General features: G+C 58.4%; 4 protein-coding genes across 4 annotated transcripts; 1 reads left to right on the forward strand and 3 right to left on the reverse strand.

Moving 5' to 3' along the window:
• Positions 1–276: 276 nt before the first annotated feature.
• Positions 277–2,285, forward strand: LY79DRAFT_524180 (glutamate decarboxylase; the record flags this gene model as incomplete). The annotated part of the gene is made up of 6 exons (XM_060555608.1): positions 277–548; positions 622–649; positions 759–816; positions 886–1,448; positions 1,520–2,146; positions 2,232–2,285. The coding sequence occupies 6 exons, from the start codon at positions 277–279 to the stop codon at positions 2,283–2,285; spliced, it is 1,602 nt and encodes a 533-aa protein (XP_060409772.1).
• A 485-nt stretch (positions 2,286–2,770) lies between these two features.
• Positions 2,771–6,168, reverse strand: LY79DRAFT_524252 (meiosis protein SPO22/ZIP4 like-domain-containing protein; the record flags this gene model as incomplete). Its single annotated transcript, XM_060555614.1, has 9 exons — positions 2,771–2,971; positions 3,119–3,294; positions 3,364–3,927; positions 3,998–4,422; positions 4,479–4,606; positions 4,657–5,394; positions 5,452–5,627; positions 5,681–6,046; positions 6,102–6,168. 9 exons carry the CDS (start codon positions 6,166–6,168, stop codon positions 2,771–2,773), a joined length of 2,841 nt encoding a protein of 946 aa, XP_060409773.1.
• Positions 6,169–6,694: 526 nt separating this feature from the next.
• Positions 6,695–9,147, reverse strand: LY79DRAFT_524219 (transcriptional regulator; the record flags this gene model as incomplete). Its single annotated transcript, XM_060555610.1, has 6 exons — positions 6,695–6,746; positions 6,837–7,033; positions 7,089–7,873; positions 8,041–8,353; positions 8,808–8,830; positions 9,018–9,147. The coding sequence occupies 6 exons, from the start codon at positions 9,145–9,147 to the stop codon at positions 6,695–6,697; spliced, it is 1,500 nt and encodes a 499-aa protein (XP_060409774.1).
• Positions 9,148–11,547: 2,400 nt separating this feature from the next.
• LY79DRAFT_673055 (xanthine dehydrogenase) lies at positions 11,548–15,768 on the reverse strand (the record flags this gene model as incomplete). Its single annotated transcript, XM_060564120.1, has 3 exons — positions 11,548–13,273; positions 13,323–15,524; positions 15,590–15,768. The coding sequence occupies 3 exons, from the start codon at positions 15,766–15,768 to the stop codon at positions 11,548–11,550; spliced, it is 4,107 nt and encodes a 1,368-aa protein (XP_060409775.1).
• Between the last annotated feature and the right edge of the window lie 1,411 nt (positions 15,769–17,179).

The raw sequence follows: 17,179 nt of genomic DNA on the forward strand, positions 1-17,179 counted from the left end.
CCTCTTCTCTTCTCCTCCTGTCCCTCTCGCTGTCCTCTCCCCCAACCCGCTTACTCCGGATCTACGTCTCATCGCCATACCTCGCCTGGTCTCACCCTAGCTCAGCTCCATTCGCTCCTCGGTTTTCCCAACTCATCATATAAACACCCTCCCCCATCCGCCCTTCACGTCCTTTTCTGAACCTCCCCTCGTCCCATACACTTCACGCATACACAGTCCGTCCCCTTTATCGGTCAATAGATAAACCAGAAATACTCAATTCTTCCCGAGAAAAAAATGGTCCACCTCGCAACCGTCAACACGCCCCCCGACTCGGGCTCCGACGACTCGGACACCACCGCCGAGCTCAAGAAGGTCCAGCACCAGCTCTCCAAGGTCCAGCTCCAGCTCGCCGATGAGGATGACAGCTTCACCACCAGCGTCTACGGCTCCCGCTTTGCCAACCAGGACCTGCCCAGGAACGAGATGCCCGAAGACGAGATGCCCAAGGACGTCGCCTATCGCATGATCAAGGACGAGCTCAGCCTCGACGGCAACCCCATGCTCAAGTAGGCTCCATTCGTCACTCCTTCTCTCACTTCTCGCCTGCCCGTTCGTCTCTGACTTTTGCAATGTTTATAGCCTTGCCTCGTTCGTGACGACCTACATGGTGGGTATCATCCGTCCCGCGCCTCCCCCCTCAACTTGTGCTGACCACCCCAACCACAGGAAGAAGAGGCCGAGAAGCTCATGGTAATTCAGAAACTCCCTCCTTTTAGCAAACCAATCCCATTCTAACAGCCTTAAATACCGAATCGTTCGCGAAAAACTTCATAGGTAGAAGAACCCCCCCCCCCCCCCCCCATCACTACCATCCAGTAACTGCCGCTCACAATTATATTTTAGACTATGAAGAATACCCCCAGTCCGCCGACATCCAAAACCGCTGCGTCTCCATGATTGGCAAGCTCTTCAACGCCCCCGTGGGCGCGGGCGTCGGCGCCGTCGGCACCTCGTGCGTCGGCTCCTCCGAGGCTATCATGCTCGCAGTCCTCGCCATGAAGAAGCGCTGGAAGAACGCGCGCCAGGCGGCCGGCCTGCCCACCGACCGCCCCAACATCGTCATGTCGAGCGCCGTCCAGGTGTGCTGGGAGAAGGCGGCGCGCTACTTCGAGGTCGAGGAGAAGCTCGTCTACTGCGCGCCCGACCGCTACGTCATCGACCCGGCTGAGACCGTCGCCCTCGTCGACGAGAACACCATCGGCATCTGCGCCATCCTCGGCACCACCTACACCGGCGAGTACGAGGACGTCAAGGCCGTCAACGACCTGCTGGTGGAAAAGGGCATGGACGTCTCCATCCATGTCGACGCCGCCAGCGGGGGCTTTGTCGCCCCCTTTGTCGTGCCCGGCCTGGAGTGGGATTTCCGCCTCAAGAACGTCGTCTCCATCAACGTCTCCGGTCACAAGGTATAAAAAACAGCAACCCCCCCTTTCCCTCACCCCTGACGCAGCTTCGACTAACAACAACTCCGCGGCAGTACGGCCTGGTATACCCCGGCGTCGGCTGGGTCGTCTGGCGCTCCGCCGAGTTCCTCCCGCAGGAGCTCGTCTTCAACATCAACTACCTCGGCGCCGACCAGGCCTCCTTCACCCTCAACTTCTCCAAGGGCGCCTCCCAGGTCATCGGCCAGTACTACCAGCTCATCCGCCTCGGCAAGAAGGGCTACCGCGCCATCATGTCCAACCTCACCCGCACCGCCGACTACCTCACCCGATCCCTCGAGGTCCTCGGCTTCGTTATCATGTCCAAGCGCTCCGGCGAGGGCCTTCCCCTCGTCGCCTTCCGCCTCCCCGACGCCGCCGGCGGCGGTGAGGACGGCGGCCGCACCTACGACGAGTTCGCCCTCGCCCACCAGCTCCGCGTCCGCGGCTGGGTCGTCCCCGCCTACACCATGGCCCCCAAGACGAACGACCTCAAGATGCTCCGCGTCGTCGTCCGCGAGGACTTCAGCAAGGCCCGCTGCGACGCCCTCATCGCCGACATCAAGCTGTGCATGGGCCTGCTCGAGCAGATGGACCACGCCAGCGTCCAGCGCCAGCAGGACTTCATCCACAAGCACCACCTCACCAGCTCAAAGGCCTCCCACAACCACCCAAAATTCAGAGTTTGTCCCCCCCCCCCCCCCCCCCCCCCTTCCCCCTCCCAAGGCGTGTGCGAGGTAGTCGGCTAACCCAGGTGAGGGCCTACAGAAGGAAAAACATTCCATACAGGGCAAGCATGGCAAAACCCATGCCATCTGCTAAGCCCTTCACGAGCTGCTATCACAAGGACGGCCGCATGCGGTACGAGGTTAACGACTGACACGACGCACACGACGGGCGGCCGGCCGCGGGTAAACGGTAGGCCAGGCCGGGCCAGGCCAAGGTTGGTGGAAGGAACGGGGGTTACACACAGGCTGGCGGGTGTGTTTCGCCTCACATGCCCGGGCTCCTTGAAGTGTGCCACGATACTACATCCGACCGAACTTTTTTATTTTCATTTTCATTTTCATTTTTTTTTGGGATTTGCTCTAGACTTAGTCAGGGGGGCTCGGTTGGTCCGCGACTAGGTGGACTAAAATACAGGTTGCCTTACTCTGCTCCGTCTCCACGCCCCCTGATCCTGTCGGATGCAGATTATTGAGTCCATTCAGAACCTGTACGTTCGAATCCTCAGCCAACAAAACTGCCTTATGGACGAGAACCTCCTAGCATCTCCCGAAAGTCTCTGATGGGCGGCTCGCGGCGACTCAGAGCTTCAGCTTCGCCCATTGCTCGTGCACCATGGCCTCCAGCCCGCCGCCGTCGTTGGCGTAGTGCGCGAGGTTCATTGCCAGATCAGCCCACTTGGTACACTCATCGTCCTGCCGGACGTTGTACGCGTCCACCGCCTGGTTGAAAGAGACGGTCACGAGCCACTCGAGCTCCTCGGGCGGGAATGGGTGCGGGCCCTGGAGTACGGACACATCATGTCAGGAACCTGATCCTGCAAAAGAACACGCGGCGGTGGGTTTCAGGATCGGTTGAGGAAGGATGAAAAGGGGCAGAGCAGAAGGAGAAAGAGAGGGAATAAAAGGAGAGGATCAGGAGGTACATACACCGCGGGAATCCCTCGCCACGTCAATCGCCTGTCTCATCAGTCTCTGCCCCAGCGCCGCATCGAGCGGTAGCACGGCGTGGAACATGCACCGGATGTACTTTGCCAGCCGGTCGCTCTTCATCTTCTCGAGCTCCCAGATCTCGTTGACGATGACGCCGAGCGTCGAGTAGAGCTCTGCAGTGGTGGGTGCCTGTCAGCCCATGCCCACCATCATACCAGAGACAAAACAAAAAGCCAAATCACCTTGCCCAGGAAGCTTGCCGCGCAACGCAATGTCGCCCATGGCCTTGAGCGCGTTCACTTCCCGGCACGTCTTTGCCGCGCGGACGACGTACCCGAGGGCGTCGTACTGCCTCAGCGCCACCGCCGCCTCGAAGTCGAACACGGTCAGCGTCGCCAGCTTTGCCACGAGGTCGGCCCTGAGCCGCGCGTCCAGCGCATCCACCCGGCCCTCCAGCGCTTCGCTGTAGGCTTTGACGTGCCGCCGCGCTACGAGGTAGTCTTGGAGTCGCCGTTCGGTGCCATCTTCGGCGCGCGCGAGGGAGACGAGCGCCGCTGCAGCGACGAAGTGGCAGAACATGGTCCGGAAGGCCAGGTCGCCGGCCGCCTCGGCGGGGAGGTCGGCAGGGTAGTGCGCTGCGATGGTGAGGCAGCCGTCGTACAAGCGCACAAGATGCTCGAGGCCCCAGCTGTCCACGTGCTTGAGGCCGAGGTTGTATGCGTTCTGGCAGAACCAGTCGAGTTCCTTGATCGTGAAGAGCCGGTTGCCGTCCTTGCCGTTCGGGTTCCGCTGGACCGCTTTAGATGCTGCATGCTCATTCGTCAACCACGGCCAACACCCAGATGCGACGGCAAGCAAGTGGTGGCGCGAACTCACCTCCTTCAAACAGCGTGACAACCTCCTCCACCGCCGCCTTTCGTCTTCCGGCGTCTTTCTCGCCCTCCATGACGGAGACGGCGAGCCGTATGTTGCACCGCAGAAGCGCAGGGAGGTGGACGGGAGATGCCTCGCTGAAATCGACTTTGCCAGCCAGCTGCTTCATGGCCTGCATCGCGCACACCCTATCCCCAGCCTGCTGCGCCTCTAGGACGCAAGCGTAGAGAAAGTCGGGCTCTTGTCCCGCCGCAGCGCCAATTCGTTCAAGACACTCCGCCGCCAGCTCGCGGTCTGCCGAGCGAAGTGCGACCTTGTACATCAGGTACCGCGTCATCGGCTCGTTTTGCGACGCCTCCGCCATGTTGTGGAAGACCTGTCGCGCTCTCTCGGTGTCGTTTTGCCCCAGGGCGCAGAGGATAAGCTTCCTGCGGTCGTCAGCGTGGTGACATCCATCACAGCCAGGTGGGGCTGTAACACGTACCTGCTGAGCCTTGACCGGTTCGCAGGCCCGCCATTCTGGAAAAGGGGCTGCAACGCAATCTGGCACCAGCCATCCGCGAAGTCAAACTGGCCCTGGTTGTAGTTGACCTCGATCTTCTTCCACAACAGCTGTTCGAGTGTTAGCAACCTTTCAGACTTCCCATGAGTTTGCAGCTCACAGTCAACGCTCCAACCGCCGCAGAAGCCCCAAGAGGCTTCTCCAGGGTATCTTGGAGCCCGGCCAAGACAGCTGCCAGCCCCTCAACGGCTCTCATGCTATCCCTCTGGTTCGTCTCCATCCAGATCCTCAAGAGCACCAGCCTCTCGACCCACTCGTCGCGCCCCGAGGATACGACGACGCCCCGGAGCATCCCATTCACGACGTCTGTCGCTTGCGTCGGGCTCTTATCGTGCAGCTTCCGCGCGTGGTGCACGAGAAGCCTGAAGTGTGCCTCGGAGAAGGTGAAGGCGCGCACCATCCGCCGGAGGACGCCGGCGTAGGCCTCGACGTCGAAGACCTCGGCTGGTGCCTTCTGCAGGAGCTCAAGGCGAAGCAGCAGCGCGACGGGCTTGTCGCCGATCTCGGCCTCGAGATAGTTGACCAGACCGAGTGCCCTCTGGGAGGCGTCTTGCGTGTCCATCCCGAGCAGCGCGTGGACCAGGGCCTGGCAGACGGCGAGGCGCAGCTCGATGGCATCGCGGGAGAGGCGCTCCAGGTCTTGGGCGTTGATGACTTCGTATCCCCGTTCGAGCCATCGCGCAGCCATGGGGAAGTCGCCCTTTTTGGATAGGTCTTTTCCCATCTCAAAGAGGACCTCTGTCATCTTCTCGGCGGAGCCGGGGTCTAGAGACTGAGGCTCGAGGTGACCCTTGTCGTACATGAACTCGGCGACGGTGAGGTTGTCCTCTTTCCAGGCCTGGGCGGTCAACTGTCAGATGTCGTAGGTCGCTGAGTGTGTGTGTGTGGGACATACCAGCGCCGTGCGGAGTATGTAGTATTCCGACTCTAGACGTTTGCACTCCGCCAAGTCATCAGGTCCCAGCATTGCTTTCTGTAGCTCGCCCAGAGCCGCAACGTATCCCGCTCCTTTCGTGAAGATGGCGTTGGCCAGCTTCATGGTGCTAGTGCTGGCACCGATGCTCTCGTCGTCTGCTACACAGTCAGCCATCGTGACCACGAAGTCAATCGGGATAGCAACGGACTAATGCACATCCTCCCGGCCTTGAGCATCAGCTTCGTCAGGTGCACCACGTCAGCCATCTGAGGCTTCGCCCCGGGGGCGGCGTCCCTCGCGACGTTAATCATGAAGAACGCGTAGGCCCTGCTCCGGAGCAGGAGTTTCCTCCTCGTCGGTGGCACGCCGGGGGCGTCGTCGCGGCGCAGCCTGGTGCAGACGTTCCACAGCTCGGTCCCTTTCCTGTCCAGCTCTCCCCGCTGGGGCTTTGTCCTCGACGTCGCGTGGAAGTTGACGATCGTCTCCAGCTGCGGCTTCAGATCGGCGAGCAGCGAGTCGATTGCGGGCGGGTCGTTGGCGGACGGGAGGCGCCTCAGGAGGGTCTGCGAGAAAGCTGTATATACGCGTTAGCCGCTCCACCGAGGTCCGCGTCTGTCGATGAAGCAAACCTGTGAAGGACGTAGGCTTGTCAGGTTGGGCGCCCCTGGGGGAGGGTATGCGAGCCATAGGAGGCATAGTGCCCGAAAGAGACCGGGAGAGCACCAAACGTAAGAAGTTTGTTAAGATTTGGTAATCGCAGCGGCCAGACCAATGTCAGTAAGCGGTGCGATTCTATCTGGGTGCGAATCTGACACATCGAGTGGAAGATCAACAGGGGAAATAAGAGATGTCATTCGAAATGGCAAGTGCCGTATCGTCCACGGAAGGCGCATGGCAACGCTCCTTCCTCGCTAGTACCGGAATCTGGATGTGGGGCAATTGGAATCGGCCGCCGGTCCAGCCGGTCCGGTAGACAATAGCGGGCCGGATGGAGACCCCGTCCATCCCGACACCCGACCAGATCCGGGTACCAAACGTTGAATATGTACTGACTTTTGACTCGCGCCCGAGAGCGCAGTAGATGGCTTTGGTGATGCAACTAATCCAGAAACAAAAGAACAAAAACAAAACAATGCTCTGGTATCCAAATGACGCCAATCTCATTTTTTTGGTCATCTCTGACCCCACCCCCCAAGTCCCCGGCCTTTGGAAATGCAATAGATTACGGGCGAGCAGGATCGTTGGGCAAGAAGTTGCCAATGATGAGCGTGGGGCTGCGCATCAGAACCTGTCAGTACCGGGGTCTCATGGGCAAAACGAGGTGTGTGTGTGTGTGTGTGTGTTGGGAGTGGGGGGCAACTCACAGCTTGTGGTTATCTCGTTGAATCATGAAAGAAAAGCAACAGTGCACCACGGGGTCCGTCGCCTTGTCGTCGGGGTTTTTGAGCGTGCAGGCTGTGAGCAGCGTGTCGTGTGCAGGGTCGAAGGCGATGGTCCCGAACTCTTCCCAATACCGGACGAGCGACTCCTCCGTGAGGATCTCGTGCAGAGAAATCTTGCCCTGTTTGTATCGTGAGCCTCAAAGCCAGTCAACGCTGGCTGGGTTTTAGACATACATCGCGCAGGTTCTCGACTGGGACGTGCAACAGCTCCGCCATCTCGTTGTTGCCCCTGAAGATCTCACCAGTCCTCCTCCAGCAGCACGCCGGGACCGCCATACTGGCGAATACGCGGTCGTACTCCATGAGCTGCTTCTCGAACCACATCTCGACGTAGAGGAGCTCCATGTCGGTCAGAGCCTGCGCCTTTTCGCGGAACTTGGGCCGGAAGCGGTCGATGGTCCGAAGGATCTTTTGCTTCGACGATGGCGCGATATGGCTATCCAGATAGGTGCCGAGTCGGGCATATCCCTTGACGTAGTTGAAGGGTTTCAGGAGCCCGGCCTCGTACTTGGCCTTCAACACGCGGTCCATACGCTCCTCGGGGGTGTCGTTGCCGGATGGGTCGGCTGCCTGGAGGTAGTACTCGCGCGCCTTGTCCTTTTCGGCCGGGACGACGCTGCTGCCGGGCCGCGACGCCGCCTGGCCCGGCTCGAGGTTCTGCGGCGGCATCATATGCGAGAGCCCATTGCCGTTGTTGACGGCGCCGGTCCTGTTGTTACTGCTCTGATTTCCGAACGTCGGCAGCATGTCGTTGGCGCCAGCTGTCCTGCTAAACGCGGGGCTGTTCTGGGACTCGTCGGAGAGAATGCCGCCGTCATCGAGCAGGCTTGTTTGCAAAAAGTCGTTGAGCAGGTTGAACTCATGCGTGACCTCGGGAGCGATCATGTAACTGGGGTGGTAGCTTTGCATATCGTGGTAGTGGTTCTGGGCCGTCAGCCAGGCGTCGGAGAAACCGGCGACTGTCAGAGCGGGGCGCATCGCGTTAGCTTCCGTGCTTCTGACGATGCTTGTTCGTCTTTCTCTTGTTATTCCAAATGGGAAGCGCAGCCGCATGACAGGAAGTCGAGAGAACACGGGCACGACGCACTATCGGAGAGGGGTCAAACAGGAGCCAGCCAGGACCTACATTGATTCATATTGCTGCCGTTTCCCGACATACCAGAGACAGAACCCGGTGACACGAGTTGCAGGGGGTTCCCTTGGCCCAGGACGGCAGCGCTAAATGAGGACGTCTTTCTCTCGAAGGGAGGCGGCGGGCCCATGGCGCCGGTCGCGGATTGGTCAACGGAGCTCCGCGCGATGTCGGATTGCGTCGTCTCGGGCTCGTCGGCGGCGGAGGGAACGTGCGAGCTCTTGGCCTTCTTGGAGTCGGGGTCGCGCGGCTCATCGTGGCAGAGATGGCCGATATTGCGCTTGATGCATCTCGTACATGGTCGTTCCTGGGCACGGCATGGTCAGCAAGCGTTACACGGGTTAAAGGAGATGCTCCCGCGCGCGCGAGTAGGCGCGCATCGGGGCTTCATGGACAAGTCAACTGGACACGGGACAGGCGCCGCAGAAGCAAGACGCTGGTCCCTCGGTGCCAATGGCGTGTGAAGAAAGAGATTTTACATACGAGATCGCAAGTCATATGCTACGTAGCGGGCAAGACACTATCCGTCAGCCATCGTTTTTCTCTTCTTTTTCGCTTGTAGTTGCCTCCTCGCAGTCCTCCCTCGAGAGGAGGAGGAGCCCATGCATATATTACCTATGCAGGCAAGGGCTGGCGGAACATCGCACAGCAGCAAAGCTGGAGCATAGCTGGTAGGCAATAGCGTCGGCGTCGCGCGCAAAGCCAAGGGAAGGGGGGAACAATGCCAATCGTATTTGTTGGGGAAGGGCTATCCGACTTACAGATCGCCGGCAGTAGACGCAAGCTGGGGAGGGAGCAGGGCATTAGCAATTGGCTTTTTCTTTTTCTTTTTTCATATTTTTATTTTATTTTCACCAGGGTCGAGAGAGGCCAGAGGATTGCTGCCGCCGGGGCATCCCGCGATTCGACAGCAACCACCCGAGGGAACCATCATATATAGCAAGGGGGGGCGAGTTCTCGGCCAAACGTACCGTGGTTTACTTTACGGCGCTTCTTGGGGCTCTTGGCCGAGTGGGCATGGCCGCCATTGTTCTCCGGCTTCTCGCGCTTTTCCTTGTCCTCTTGCGCCTCGGACTTGACGTCCTTGTCGTTCTCTGGCATGGCAACGGCTGGACGGGCTTCGGGCAGGGAGGTAGGTAAGCAAGCGGGTTTGGCAGGCGGGCGGCAGCGGCGGCGGCGGCGGTAGTGGTGGAGGTGGTGGTGATGGTGGTGGTGGTGGTGGGTGGGTGGGTGTCGGAATCAGCTCAATGGGACGGCGGCTCCCATTGGACCTCAAAGGTTACGCAGGAGACGAGTGTTCGCAGATCATTTGACACGGAAACAAGGTTCTTTCCCCCCTCGAGGTCGCGGTTCGTGGGGCCAGGCAGCTCTGCTGCGTCGCAAGGGTTTGCAGGCGGTGCGGCGCGGTGCGGGAGGGGATGACGGCGTTGTCGCGTGCGGGCAGCCGCCGGGTCAGATTCGGCTATGCGCTTTCGCGGATATTGTCGAGGTTTTCTCGTCTCTTTACGCTGACTGACCGGTGTGGTGCCGCGGACACGGGAGGCGACGTGTGGTGAGGGCGCGGGAAAGGGGCCAATCTATGGCGGGTTGTATGTATGTCTCGTCCGGCCGGTGCTGTTCGGGCAATGCAAGGGAAGGAAGAGAGTTGGAAGGCGTTTCCGAACAGTCTATGTAGTGTGAAGAGTGGCTGGCTGGTCGTTGGTGGCTTTGGAGTCGGGCGCGGTAGTGCGAGCGTGTGCCGAGGCCTGGTGAAGGTTGTGCGATTGAAATGCTCTCTGATGTGGTCCGAAGAGAATTTGGTATAGCTAGTCAGGGCGAAGGGGTTGATGTTTTTTTTTCTCCTTCGTTTTATCTTGGGAACAAGATTGGCACACGAAAAGAAAAGGAAAGAAAAACAATGAGAAAAAATTAGCCACGAACGAACGGATGGCGAACTGCAATGGGAAATGGGTTGGCACACGCGGCAGACTGATAAACCGGGTTCAAGGCCACGGTTTAAGGTCAAGGCCGCCGGTCAGCATCGTCCACCAGTTTTTTGCTGGTAAACTAGTTGCCTTTGGCTGCGGGGGATGGATGACGACAGGGTTGGTTGGTCTTCTTCACCTTGAACTTGGCGCTCAGCTGCGGGTCATGAGAGCCACTCGCACCGGCCACTCGGCAACTCACTACCGGTAGCACCGTACATACTCACTCATGCACCCATCACTCATGCATTCATTGCTCGTACTTTCATCACTCAACACACCGTCACTTGAACTGGCTGGCTGTCGAGGGGGGGGGAATCCAGAGAAAATCTTACAACAGACCCCTGTCTGCCTCAACACAACATCACAACAACATGGCACATGGGACCCGGGATTCGGCAATAAAATCTAGGCACCGCCCGCCCTCCAGGCGTCGGAAGACGTCCGACCAAGGTGAAGATCGCACACCATCCCCCCCCCCCCGGGCCTTCTCCCCTTCTTCCCTATAGGAATCCTACTCTAACCTCGGTGAACGAAATTGGAGAAAAGTAAAGAAAGGAAAGCTCTCTTGATCTTATCTCTCCCCCCCTTAAATCGACCTTCGTTCGACACAACCTCTGGCTTCTTTCTCGCTGTCGCACCTCGGGCTATGATATCATCCCATACCCGGCATCACGGGCCAAAATAGTTTAAACAATCGCTGCTGCACAGCACAGACATGCGTCAGAATGCAAGGAGGCTCTCCATTTCCACTCGCACTCCCACCGTCGCAGCGCAGACCTCCCCCGATCCTGGGCGTCCCGGACGCTGATGGTGATGCATTTCTTGGCTTTCCCACACAGACAGGGTAAACAGAGCATCTAAAGTGGTCCTCGTCCGATGTCTACCTCCCAGCCCGTGACTTGCTCTCCCCGTCACTCTCGGGGCTGAACTCCCCTAAACTCCCTTCACCCAGACACTCGAAAAAAGAAGGAAGAAAAGAAAAAAGGCTTCTTCAGCCTTTAGGTCCCGTCTTCGTCTTTGCTTGTCCGTTTCCTCTTCAAGAAAGGTCCTGACTCGGTAAAAGCTGAGCTGGCTGTACGAAAAGCTTCGGGCTGCAAAAGAGCTCCCCCCCCCCCCCCCCCCCTCCCCCCCAGCCGCCCATCCGCCTACTGCTGACACCCTGGTCGACACCGATCCAACAACCCCTCACCATCCCATCCTCTTTTTTTTTCCCTTTCTTCTTTTAGCCTAGGTACACTACTATGTATGTATCCTTACATGCTGAAAGACTTGGCGATTTGCAAACGCGTTGGGCGATCGTGTGATACGTTGCTCTTCCCAGCGTATGACCTACAACATCCCTAGTGAAAGGGGCAAAACCGTTGCTAATTAATCATCTCATGTGAAAACCATGACAAATAATGTATTTTATATGTATCGCAACCGTTGCCAACACAGCGCCTGTCCGTTTCTGTCCCGAGCGAATACTCGCCAAGAGTCTCCACGTACATAAACCCCCCCTGTTCTCCTCACCCCCCTACTGTCTGTCTGCCCTCTAAATGGCTACGAAAAAGCTCTTCTCCCCCTCCTTCGGCAGCACCCTTGCCCTCCTCATAATCGGGTCCTCGCAGCTGAGCCGGATCCGCTCGGGTGTGGCCGGGCTCTCCAGCCTCAGCAGGCCGTCGCCCACCCGGTCCTCCCCGATCGTCGCCTCGACCCCATACTGCCGCCTCGAAGCCTTGAGCGCGTCGCGGATCGCGAAGAAGACGGCGCTGCCCATGAACAGCGGCGGCTCCCCCACTCCCCGCGACCGCTGGATCGTCCGCAGATCCTTCCACTCCACGTCCTTGAGGAGTGACACGTTGAACTCCTGTGGTATGTCGCGGAACCCCGGTATCTTGTACGCCCCTGGGCCCCGCGTGAATAGGTTACCCGCCGTCGGCCCGTTGCGGAGCCAGAGCGATTCCTCCATTGTGAACAAGCCGAGGCCCTGCACGAACGCGCCCTGGATCTGCCCGTAGTCCACCGCCGGGTTGATGGACTGCCCAACGTCCATCTTGATGTCCGCCCGGATGCACGTCCACGTCCCCGTCAGCGTGTCCACCTCCACCTCGGCCGCCGTGACGCCCTGCGTGAAGTAGAAGAACATCTTGCCCCGGTTCTCGCCCCACGTGTACCCGATCTCCGGCGTCTTGTAGAAGCCCTGCGCCGAGAGGTTCACGCGGTCAAAGTAGGCGGCGTGTGCCAGCTCCTTCATCGTCGCGTCCGGCCCGAGCTTCTCTCGGTACGGCGCTAGACGCTCGTTCAGCTGCGCGCACGCATTGTAGATGGCGTAGCCGTTGAGATCGGATGACGCCGACGCCGCCGTCGCCGAGGCGTTGGCTACCGTGTTGGTTGCCGTCTCCGAGATGAAGACGTTCTCCAGCGGCACCTGGAGAGCTTGCGCGGCAATCTGCGTCATCTTGGTGTGCAGCCCTTGGCCCATCTCCGTGCCGCCGTGAGCCACGAGGACTGATCCGTCGTGGTAGATGTGCACGAGGGCGCCCGCCTGGTTAAGGAAGAGGGCCGTGTATGAAATGCCAAACTTTGTCGGGATGATGGCGAGACCGCGCTTGCGCCACTTGTTGCCGTCGTTGAAGCGCTTGACGAGTTCCCTTCGCAACTCGTACTTGGCCTCCTTCTGAACCTGCTCGTACATCAACGGCACGTGCCAGTCTGTTAGGGGCTGGTTGAAGTGCGTCGGCTCCAGCGGCTTGTAGAAGTTGATCTCGCGGAACTTCTCGACCGGCATGCCCAGCCGGTCTGCGACCTCCTCCATGTACGTCTCCGCAATGAACATACCTTGGGGGCCTCCGAAGCCTCGGAACGCCGTGTTGGACATGGTGTTGGTCTTGCACAGGCGTCCGCGGATGAAGATGTTCGGTATCTTGTAGCAGCCGTCCGAGTGCGTCATCGCTCGCTCGCAGACTGCAGCGCTCAGGTCGAATGTCCAGCCGGCGTTGTTGAACACGTCAAGGTCCAGCGCTTGGATCTTGCCGTCCTTGTTTACGCCAACCTTCCATCTGCCCAAGAACGGATGACGCTGGCCCGAGGTGACCATATCCTCTTCTCTAGTCAACATGTAGCGGCAGGGTCGCTTCGTCTTCTTGGCCGCAAGTGCGAGCGGAGCGCAGAGCTGAATCGACCTCGTCTCCTTGCCGCCAAAGCCACCGCCGAGTCTCTTGACGCGTACGACAACTTTGTTGGCTTGAACACCGGTCATGCGGGCAACATATACTTGCCTACGGGAGCGTTAGCATTAGACTCGGAAATTTGAGAGAGTTGACCTACGTCTCATTGGCATTTTGGGTGCTGGAAAACACCTCCATCTCTCCATCTTCAGGTTTCGGAATAACGAGCGAAGCGTTAGTTTCGAGATAGAAGTGTTCTTGGCCGCCCATTCGCGCCGTGCCAGTAAAGACATAATCACAGTTTTTGAACGCCTCCTCAGTGTCTCCGTTCTTGAGCTCTCGGTAGAAGTCGTGGAAGCTTTCTTTCTCGATTGCTTCCTCGATCGTAAGAATAGACGGCAGCTCCTCGTACTCAATCTTGACCGCGCGAGCAGCCTCGGCAGCCTTGGACGCTGAAGTGGCAAGTATCATCGCTATTGGTTGGCCGGCGGTGAACACTTCGCCTTCGGCGAAGAAGACCTCGTCGAAACGAGGTGCACCCCAGCGATTCGCCTCGGGCGTGTCGACGTCGTCCTTGTCAATGTAGTCGACGACACCCGGCATGTCGAGGGCCGGCGAGTAGTCGATCGACCTGATCTTGGCGTGGGCCTTGGTAGACAGCACGAAGCAGCCGTGCAGCTCGTTTTTCAACGAGGGAATATCGTCAACGTACTGCGCCTCGCCAGTAACCTGCTTCAGCGCGGCAACGTGGTTCTTGGACTTGCCGACAATTTCCTGTTCGTACGCAGCGGCGGCACCATCATCTTCGGTTCCGCCAGAGATGCCTCGCTCGAGTTCGTCGATGGCCTCGATATCAACGTGCTGGCTCCGCCCGCCCAGGTTAGTGATGACGTCGTGGTAGAAGCGATAGAAGAAGCTGAGCGCCAGGGCCTTTCGGTATGAGGCCATGCCTCCCGGAACGCTGAACTCCAAGTCAAAGTCGGTTCCGAGGGCGTTCATCGCTCCCTCGAGCGTCTCCAGCTCGGCGATCCGCTTGCCCACCAAGTACTCCATGGTTTTCTTTGCGGCGACGGTCATGGCGGCCATGCCACCGTAGATCAGGTTGGACTCTGTAATGACCCCATTGTCGTCGACCTTGATACGGAGGGCGCCGGTCACAATGGCAATGTCGTCGTCTTTTCTCTTGGCCTGCTTGTAGGCTCTGAAGAACTCGTTCTTGGCGGCTGTTACGGGGATCCTGATGGAGGCGATGATGGCGTCTTGCGGGAGTGCCGTCCTTCGATAGCCGGTGAAGAACTGTGACATGGGAATTTCCGTCTCTTGGCTCTGGGACTTGGCCACCAAAACGGCGTTGGCAGCCCAGAGAACAGGGTTCAAGTCTGATATTGGCGACGCCGTGACGAGGTTGCCCGCTGGCGTGCCGACGTTGCGGATCTGCCTTCCGGCGAAATATTTCAACTGCTTGTGAATTCCCTCAAAGACCTGGCCCCGAGCATCGCCGTAATGGCGTGTGGCCTCTTTGCTGATGTGCTCCAGATCAGTGAGCACCACGTTTCCACCGATTTCCAAGTGGTCGTCCTTGAACTCGTACTGGCGCAGCTCTGCAATATCTCCCACATAGACGGAGACGGGGTACTGCTGTGCCTTGAACTTGATTTCGATCTGGGTCTCGGTGCTGCCGCCGATGATCTTTGCTGAGGGGTATACGCTCTTGATATCGAGCAGCTGCTCGAGGGTGACTGGCCTGTACCACTTCTTCCTCTTGTTGCCAAACGCCAGCGGCTTCATTTCGTGCTTCTTCAAGGCTGGCGGGAAGATCAGCTCGGTGTCGGGGTTGTACTCGATGAAGCCGGGCGGCGTAAACCTCTTTATGGGCTGGTCATTGAGTTTGTCTTTGTCCATGCAGCATCCACCAGCCTTCTTCTCGCCGTCACCATTTTCCATGCAGCAGCCCGAGCCACCGTTCGTCCGTGCCTTGCCACATCCCCTCTCGACGCTGAAGGTCTGGGCCGCTTCGAGGATGGGCTTGTACCCGGTACATCTGCAGAGATTGCCGTCAAAGGCCTCCTCGATATCTTCTTGGGAAGGCGCCTGATTGTTGCGCAACAAAGCGTACAAGCTCATGACGATGCCTGGTGTGCAGAAACCGCACTGGCTGCCGTTGCTCTTTGCGACTCGTTCTTGGGCAGGGTGCGGGGCCTTGGTGTTGCCGATTCCCTCGATGGTGATGACATGCTTGCCGTCGAGACTGGCCAGCGGGGCCAGGCAGGCGTTGACGCTCGCGTGGTAGATTTGCTTGGTGGTCGGATTGAACTGGGAGATGACTACAGTGCAGGCGCCGCAACCGCCTTCGCCACAGCCGCTGTGTGGTGTTAGTGCATGGTACGAAGGGATTCGTCCATAGTGACGGGACAGTAGCGGACAAACAGTTTAGTGCCAGTGAGGCCGATTCCACGCAAGTACTCGAGCAGGGTGACCTCGGGGTCTACCTCGTCGAGCACGACGCGAGTTCCGTTGAGGTAAAAGCGGATGGTATCGTCAAAGCCAGTGGTCAGCGTGTTTAGGGGCCCAACATCCCTCTCGGGGGCGACTGCAATGGGCGCCATATTGCCTCAAGCCCCTTTGCACGGTGACTAATGAGAAGCAAAGGTATGAGACAACCTGTCGGAGTTGCACAAGTGGTAAGACAGGGGGAAGAAGAAGAGGAAAGAGGAATGTCAGGTGTGCTTGGGGACGGAGAGTATGTAGAGACAACCCCGCAGGTTTAAGGCGGGAACAGACACGAGGGGAGAGAGAAAAAGAGAGAGGCAAAATACGATAACTGATCAAGGCAAGGTACCGTTCCAGAGGTGAGGATGCGGTCGGCGAGGTAGGGGTAGCTGCTGCTGCAGGTGACTACGGCACCCCTTGTCGCGTCGTTGGCTATGCTGCCACATCCACAATCCAAACAAACGTCTCTATTCGCCCGTTGGTGCAGTTTGCGACGGATTTGTGAGTTTGTATGTGTATGTTTGTACAGTGTATATATATTTCTGTGTGTTGTGTGTTGTGTGTGTTTCTTTTCGGACAAGCTGATTGTGTCCGTTCTCTCAGAGTCGGGAGTCGCGGCTTGCGACGGACTACGGCAGCGCTGTCGCGAATCAGAAAGCCCGGGTATCAGCTTATCAGCGGGACTTGTCCAATCATCGTCTGCCTATTTAGTGGGGCAGTGTGTCTTATCCTTATCTGCCCCGCCCCCTCCCTTAAGCACCTCTTCCCCGCCACCTAGCCAACCAACACACTAAGAATTAGCACAGGAATACCTAGCGGTGGGCCTGTCGGCCGGCTCCGTCGCCATACGGTCGGCAGCTTCCACTCGTGATTCTCCGCCTCTTCGATGCGATACTGCATACTATACAGAGTATAGGTACTGCACACCTGGCCGAAACTCATTGAACGGCAACTACGTAGCTCACGTGATAGGGTGTTGACGGCATCTACCAGACAGATACCGAGACTCACCGGGACTCACCTTCATCCAGGGCGACTGCAAGCAAAAGTGCCTCGATTAGCTCCCTGGGTACTTCAGCAATCAACGTAGAATTCCGATCAATACCTACCTTAGTATGAACGTACACACACGGCATACGGCCCATCAATCATCCAGCCTTGACTGTCTAGAAACCATGACCCGGCCAGCAAAGCTCGACACATCATCCGCTTTGTCTTTCCAAGGCTGTCGGAGCGTCAGGAGATTGTATGTTTGCAGATGCCGCCGTGAACTACCATTGTTGACTGCCGACTGCCACCGAGTCTAATTTAGTTCAACGCAACATGCCACACCAGTTCCGGAACGTCACATATCCGCCGTCATCGTCTACGGGGTATTACAGCCCCGCCGTCTTCACCTAGAATTTCAACAGGAACCCAGAATCAGGCTGTGCCTGAACCATGTCAGCCGATGGTGGATTGAACTATGGCGCGCGAACAATGATGTAACTGATATGACCATTTCTGCCTTTTCCCGAACCCCGTCTT

The sequence above is a fragment of the Colletotrichum navitas genome (genome assembly GCF_030913465.1).
Source record: "Colletotrichum navitas strain CBS 125086 chromosome Unknown LY79scaffold_78, whole genome shotgun sequence".
NCBI lineage: Eukaryota > Fungi > Ascomycota > Sordariomycetes > Glomerellales > Glomerellaceae > Colletotrichum > Colletotrichum navitas.